The sequence below is a fragment of the Alligator sinensis genome, unplaced genomic scaffold, assembly GCF_000455745.1.
Source record: "Alligator sinensis unplaced genomic scaffold, ASM45574v1 scaffold1274_1, whole genome shotgun sequence".
NCBI lineage: Eukaryota > Metazoa > Chordata > Crocodylia > Alligatoridae > Alligator > Alligator sinensis.
The window spans coordinates 485,224-492,346 of record NW_005842570.1 but is presented as its reverse complement, the minus strand read 5'-3'; the positions used below and the strand labels follow the sequence as shown (position 1 = coordinate 492,346).

At 46.0% G+C, this 7,123-nt stretch overlaps 1 protein-coding gene across 7 annotated transcripts in view; it reads right to left on the bottom strand.

Moving 5' to 3' along the window:
• The window catches only part of NUDT13 (nudix hydrolase 13), a 26,509-nt gene that overhangs the window by 13,235 nt on the left and 6,151 nt on the right, over positions 1–7,123 (bottom strand). For 2 of the 7 annotated variants that reach the window (XM_025214173.1, XM_025214169.1), the window contains exon 1: positions 1,433–2,875. The exons of 4 other annotated variants lie outside the window; for them this stretch is intronic. Coding sequence is in view for 1 of the 3 variants with exons in the window: in XM_025214169.1 (XP_025069954.1) it covers positions 1,433–1,442 (10 nt within the window). In the remaining 2 variants the exon portion in view is untranslated. Of the gene's footprint in view, positions 1–1,420; positions 2,876–7,123 lie in introns of those variants that run through there. One more of the 7 variants, XM_025214170.1, reaches the window with a different exon arrangement.

The following is a 7,123-nucleotide window of genomic DNA, read 5'->3' as shown; positions in this document are numbered from 1 at the left end:
CTGAACCAAATTCTGTCAAGGCAGTTAATCCTTTTGTGCCAAAAGAACTTGTTGCATTTTCAACTGAAGTAATGACCCAAACCAATCTGGCCTCAGCTCACTATGGCAGGAAGACAGCTATCCAGAAACAAGCATCATTCTTAAGATGTGATCGTGATCATCAATTATTAAATACATAACTTCAAAATAGCACTTCCTAGTCATAAATTTAAAATCCCTTTACATAAGGAGACTATTAGTTTTATTTTACAGATAAAGAAACAAAGAAACTTAACCAATGAACAATAAGATTTGATGGCTATTCCTTAAAATTCTACCACAGTCACTAGGGAAACTACAATGTTCCTGATATTTTATACATACTAATAATCACTCATGTATTGCAAACTGTGCATGTGATTACAAAGCAGAAACACTGAGAGCACCTCGGTATTTGACACAGTTGTAGAGTATGGGACAAACAATTATATGACTCTAGCACAGGGGTGGGCAATTATTTCGAGTGGAGGGCCACTTACTCAGTTTTGGCAAGCTGTCGAGGGCCGCACTGGTAGCCCTGCCCCTTGACAGGTGCCCCGCCCCCTGGTCGCCATCTTGTTGAAGTCCCACCCCCTAACCTTCACACCAGAAGTCCCTCTCATTGCCCCTGGAAGTGCTCCTTTCAGCAAGGGATTTCGCCATCTCGGAACCAGAAAAATACCAAATTATATTCTAAAAAGTAAACATCTAAAACTCTCATTAATTTGATTAAAAAAAATATTTTGTCCTGGTTTACATGCGTTTGTGTAGTGTACATGGAGGTGATTGTATATAATGGCTTAACATGAAGTCTTACCCTTGTATATTGTGGGGGGGGGTAGGTATAGATTTGTGGGGGGCTATGGGTATGTGGGGGAGGATGTGGGTGTGCCTGTAGGGGGTGGATAGAGGTGTGGGGTGTGGGAACATGTGGGTGTCTATGTGGATATGTGGGGTGTGGGTGGGTATGGGGTTTGTGAGGGACTGTGTGTGGGAGGAGGGTGGTTGGGATGTGTCAAGGGGTGTTGGTATGGGGGTCTGCATGTATGGCAGGATGAGGGGAGGTTGGTGGAGGGTGTCGGGTTGTCACTGTGTAAGGGCATACACCCCGACGTCCTGCTAACATTCACTGGCCCCTTAAGGTGGCTGGGCCCCTATGGCTGAGCTGGAGGGGATTTGATGCCCCTTCTTTTCCCGCCTGCCATTACTTTGATGATATAAGAGATCTGAAAAAGGGAGGTGGTGACTGCCTGTCTCCTGCCCAACTCAATCAAAGGGACGGCCCTGCACCCAGGGGCCCAACTCTGGGAGTGAAGAAAGGGCCACCTTGGAGCCAACTTTCTGATTGCCTCTTCTCCCTTAATTTTTTGTTTTTTGAAAGAAACAAAAAAAGAGTCCTTGCCCTTTGGCCTACTTGTCCTCATGGGGTCTTCCAGGTCTGGTGCTCTCTTTCCGGTCTGGTGCTCTCTTTCCTGGGGTCATTACTCCAGACTCTTCTATGATCCGCTCTCCCTGCCCGGGCTTCTTCCCCGTAACCTTCAAACTGTGCTGCAGGGAACCTGATTACCGGCGGGTGCCATGCCTGTGGCAGGGGATTCCCTCGGCCATCATCAGTTAGGGCGGATGCAGTCTTCGCAGCTCGAGATCTTGCCTGCCAAGCTTTGGCTATGAATGCTTCTGGGGGTTGAGCTCCTGCTCCCCTTTCCTTGGGCAGGTGCCCATCCCCAGTCTGGACTCTCCGACCGGCCAAGGAAAGTCCACAGGCGGTGAAAGAAAAAAAAACAATGGATGAAAAAACCCACCGTGGCAGGTGGTTCAGGCAGATCCACCACCTCTGCTGCTCCCAGGGGCTATCCCCGGATTCCCCTCCGGTGCCTGACCTCTTCCACCCTCCGCTTCACTCCTGCGGTGAGGGTGCCACCACCACTTCAGCATCAGCCCAGCAGCTTACCCATGCTTCTCCTTCGGCTACTCGCCCCTGCTCCTTTGACCCCCCCTCTGGGTCCGCCCCCAGCCTCCGGATATAGCCCGCACTGCTGATTGGCCCCAATTTGCTTCACCTGACGTGGAGGTAAAGCTGTAGCCAGTGCAGACCAGGAGTTCCCACCACAGAGTAGATGTCGCCGCGTGAGGTGGTCCCTGGCCGGGGATATGTCCCTGGTGAGTGCCCTCCGGGCTCTCACAGAGGGACCTGGAGCAGCACCCAGGCTCCCCGTGAGACCTGAGGTTGCAGAAGCCCTAAGAGGGAGCCAGGCACAGCTGCAGCCACCTGAGCGCCACGGGGTGTAAGACCCCAAAGGAGCCCCAGTGAGGGGGCAGTGTGGAGCCCCAGTGAGGGGGAACCGAGGGCTGGGTGCCCAGTATGTGGGGCCAGGGGCCCAGTGTGTGTTGTGTATGTTTGTCTGTCTAAAGGAAGAACCCAGTGCAAACCACTGGAGAAAACATCTGCAAGGGTGCTGGGACCTGGAGCTTCAGTGGGGAATGAGAGTCCCACATGAGACTCCAGAGCTCAGGTCCTAGTGCCACCTAGCTGGAGGAAACATCAGCGAGGCCTGGGACATGTGTAGGGATGGTAGGAGCGTGTACTTATTGCCCATGGTCATTGGGGCGCACAAAGGACAGCCTCCCACCATCACAATCATTTATTAACAAGGCATGGCAGATGAACAAGGCGGGCAGTCTGCCCAGAGACAAGGACGGGGTCATACTAGTACCAGGCCTAGAGGCTGCTCTTGTCACAGCCAGATCTGGCCCATTTGTCATATTTTGCCCACTGCTGTACTAGAGGACTGGACCAAAAAAAAATCTCACGAGGTTCAATAAGGACAAGTGTGAAGTCCTGCACTTAGGATGGAACAATCCCATGCATCAATACAGGCTGGGGACTGACTGGATAAGCAGCAGCTCTGCAGAAGAGGACCTGGGGGTTACAGTGGACCGTAAGCTGAATATGAGCCAGCAGTGTGCCCTTGTTGGAAAGAAGGCTAACAGTATACTGGACTGCATTGGTAGGAATGTTGCCAGCATATCAAGGGAAGTGATTATGTCCCTCTATTCTCCACTAGTAAGGCCACATCTGGAGTACTGTGTTCAGTTTTAAGCCCCCCACTACAGAAAAGATGCGGACAAGTTGGAGAGTCTAGTGGAAGGCAGTGAAAATAGTTAAGGGGCTGAGGCACATGACTTAGGAGGAGAGGCTGAGGGAAGCCCAGAACCGGGCTTATTTAGTCTGCAGAAGAGAAGACTGAGAGGGGATTCAATAGCAGCCTTCAACTACCTGAAGTGGGGTTCCAAAGAGGCTGAAGCTAGATTGTTCTCAGTGTTGGCAGGTGACAGAAGAAGGATCAATGGTCTCAAGTTGCAGCAAGGGAAGTTTAGGTTAGCTATTAGGAAAAGCTCTCTCATGAGGAGGATAATAAAGCACTGAAACAGGTTACCCAGATAGGTTGTGTATTCTCCATCCTTGGAGGCTTTTAAGACCTGGCTGCACAAAATCTTGGCTGGGATGATATAATTGGGGATGGCCCTGCTTTGAGCAAGATGTTGGACTAGATGACCTCCTGAGGTCCCTTCAAACCCTAATTTTCTATGATTTTATGATTCTATGAAATATTGTGAACCTCATATGTAATCTCTTATAGAATTTCTGAAACAGTATATTTTTGGTTAGACTGTGAAAATCTGCAATGCAGATACAATTTCAGTGCAGATCTCAGGAGTTTGCAGACAACTCTGTACTTTACTCTAGAATGAGTAGCTCATAGTTCAGAATGTGACTGCACGGGCAATAATTTGTATTTATCACAATAAAATGCACTAGTTGGATGTGAGGAGGATATTTATAACCCCTTAATTCCTAGAAGCTATAAATGGCACAGTTTATATTTGGTTATTAAAAACTCAGCAGATATAGTGTTAAATTCCTGGTCTCAGGACTTAGGTGCAAACAAACTTGCCTCTTTGTAAATCCCAACTCTGTATTACACTGCTTAAGTAGTTGGTTCTTATCCAATGAAAAAGCATTCCTTCTGTATGGAGTACATTAGACTAGAGAGAGAAATATATGCGATCTCCAGCAGCAGGAAGTACTTCATAAAAGCCACACGCTGACCCAGAGCATGTTTTAATGGAAATGCAGCTCCTCCAGTAAACAGAAGTCAGGTTTTCTGTGAATCTGTTCTGTTTTCCAGAATCCCTTCCCCTGTTCTCCCCACTCTGGAAGCTCTGGGAAATAACCACAAAGACTGCTTCAGAAATCTCCTCACTGTGGAGTCTGTGTTAGATGGCTAGCAATACAGCTGCTCTTGTTTTCTTAACTCCTTGGTTAGTGGGACTCTGTCATAATGAATTCTTCATTTTCCATTAATAGTTCATTATATCAGAGAATCACTTTATTATATTTTGCCAAATAAAGGATGTTAAAATAATGCTAACAATATTTTGATCCACCATTATAGAACACAGCAGTAGATATTTTTCAAATTTCCTAATTGTTTTGAAAAATAAGGAAACTACTTTAAATAGTAAACCTCTCCGGAGACCTCAAAAAAAGTTCAAAAAGCAGACAGATGAGGTTGACAGAGCAGTACAGATGTCAAGCACTCAAATCTATATCTGAATTTATAAATACACTACTATGATTAGAAAGCTAAGTTTATCAAATGAAATGTTACAGCATGATTAAAGATGTATCTCTTTCATTCATTTATAATTGTTTGAGCAAACAAATTCTTCTTCCCTTCTGGGTCAAGAGTTAAATGCCTGCATTCAACATGAAGTGCGTCTTTACAAGTGCAAAAACAAATGTCATATATAAAGGATAGTGACAGACCTTCATTTATTTTGTCATTAATTAAGCCAGTGTAATAAAGGATTCTAGACATTTAATTTGAGAGCACAGTCCATAAAAATAACAAATGAGATGCATAGATGAAGTCAGCATACTTGTTTTCTATGTAATGCACAATTACTTAGAGGTTAATTATGTTTGACTCTTACTTGTATGCTTGCTGTAAAAGAGCAAGCCCGATCATACTAATCCTCTAGACTGATTGGCAAATCTTCCTTTAACAAGATAAAGGACTGAAATATAATCTCTCGATAAAACATCCACCCTGCTGTTATAACAAACAGCTGACCCTTTTGAATCTGTTACCTTTTACTGTTCTCTGTTGCCTCTAGTAAGCTGTTGTATCCCTGGATTTGTGGCCCTACCTTCATACCTGGATGGGCTTTTAGCTTTGGGGGGGAGCCTAAAGCCCCAGCAACGAGAAAAAAAATACAAACAAAAATTACCCCTTTGCCCTTAAACAGGAAACTTGCAATAGTGTGCAGTCTGGAAAAATGCACCAAATTTACAGGGTAGGTAACGTTCCAATTTGTACAGCCATTCTTATTACATAACTTATACATTTAAAGGCCATAAATGCTGGCTATCATTTATGCACGTAAGTGCTTTACTCTTTGTGAACCTCTCAACTATGTACATTATATTAATAAATGAATACAGTATTTATGTGTGTCCATATAGCCTGTGCCACTGGCAATACCATTAGCTAAATAAAGGCTCCTCAGACAAACAAGTCTCATGTTGCTTCCTGAAGTTTGCTAAATCTGAGCTTTGGGAGGTCACCAAAGGAAGTCGGTCACAAAGATACGGCCTTTACATAGAGAATACCCTGTTCTGACACAAGGGAAATGAATATGAAGAGCAAACTAAGAGGTCATAAGCAGTTGGAATGAATCTCTCAGAAAGCAGGAATTCCAGTCATTTAGTAATAAGCAAGGCTGAAGGCAAATGCCTGATCCTGGCAGTACCTACACAGATGCTTCTCTTCACTCTTACAATTAGTCTAACTGAGTTGTACAGGGCTAACTGAAGCAACAAAACGTGCTTCCTAGCTTTTATAATTTCTCAGCCATGGCAGTGGCAAGACATAATAGTTCTCACCCTCTCTGATTTTGCCTGTGTCACAACCCAAAGTTGTGATTTTTTGTTTGTGTGTGCTTCGGCACTGCTAAATTATTTTTCCCGCTAAATTGCAGCTTCTTTGCACGGTGGAGTTTTCTGCTGTAAAGGAGAACCCCGGTGCAAGGGAGAATTTCCTGCCAATTTGTAGCTTTCTTTGCATGGTGCATTTCTTTTGCATCTAAGAAATGCTCGGTGCAAAGAGTTTCCGCCATTTGTATTTTAATTCGAGCCCCATTATTGGCTTGTGTTAAATTATGCACACGTGGCAGCTAGTGATTGGCTTGCTAGCCGTATAAAAAGCTTGAGTGGTTTCTGCCCAAGTTGGAGATCTCCGAGAATCTCAGGAGGATCCTGAGAACCCCGATTCCGAGAATTCCAGGAGAAATCCGAGAGAATTCCGGCAAGGAGTCCATGATTACCTGTGGACTTCTACATAAATCTCGGACCGACTGGTAGCCTGATCAACTACTAAGAGCCTCTCCCCGTCGCCGATAGATTCCTAGACATATCCCTCTCCCTGCGCGCAAACGAACCCACGGAGCCTAGCAAACTTCGTGTAAGTGAATAAATGGACCCACGGAGCCTAGCAAACTTCGTGGGAGAGAGAATAAACGGACCCACAGAGCTTCAACAACTCCGTGGGAGAGAGCTAGTCGTAGTCCTCTAACGAGGATTTAAGCGGAGCTGAACCTGGAAACTGTCCAGCCTACACCGCGACCATCTTCGGTGTAAGTAAACAATCTTTAAATCAACCCAGTGTGCCGGGCCTGCTGGCTACAGCCTGCGCGGCGCGAAAAAGGGCCCAGACCGCTCCCGGCCCGCACAGCCTGTAGCATGTTTTTAGTTTTGTATTCATAGTGCATTTTGTGGTTGCAGTATGTGTGCACAGGGATCTACTTAAAGTGCATGGAGGCAAAATAAAAATAGCAGGCTGCTTGCAGCACCCAGCACCATGTTCATGGTCTTTTCATGGAAAGCTTCCCTCTCCCTGCTGCTGATTGGCTGAGAGACCCCAGCAGCCCTGCCCCTCACTGCTGACTGCCTGAGAGGGCTGCCTTTAATGTGGCTCCACCCCTCACCACTGATTCACGGAGGACTGCCCTTCATGTGGCACCCCTTGCTGCTGATTGGCGG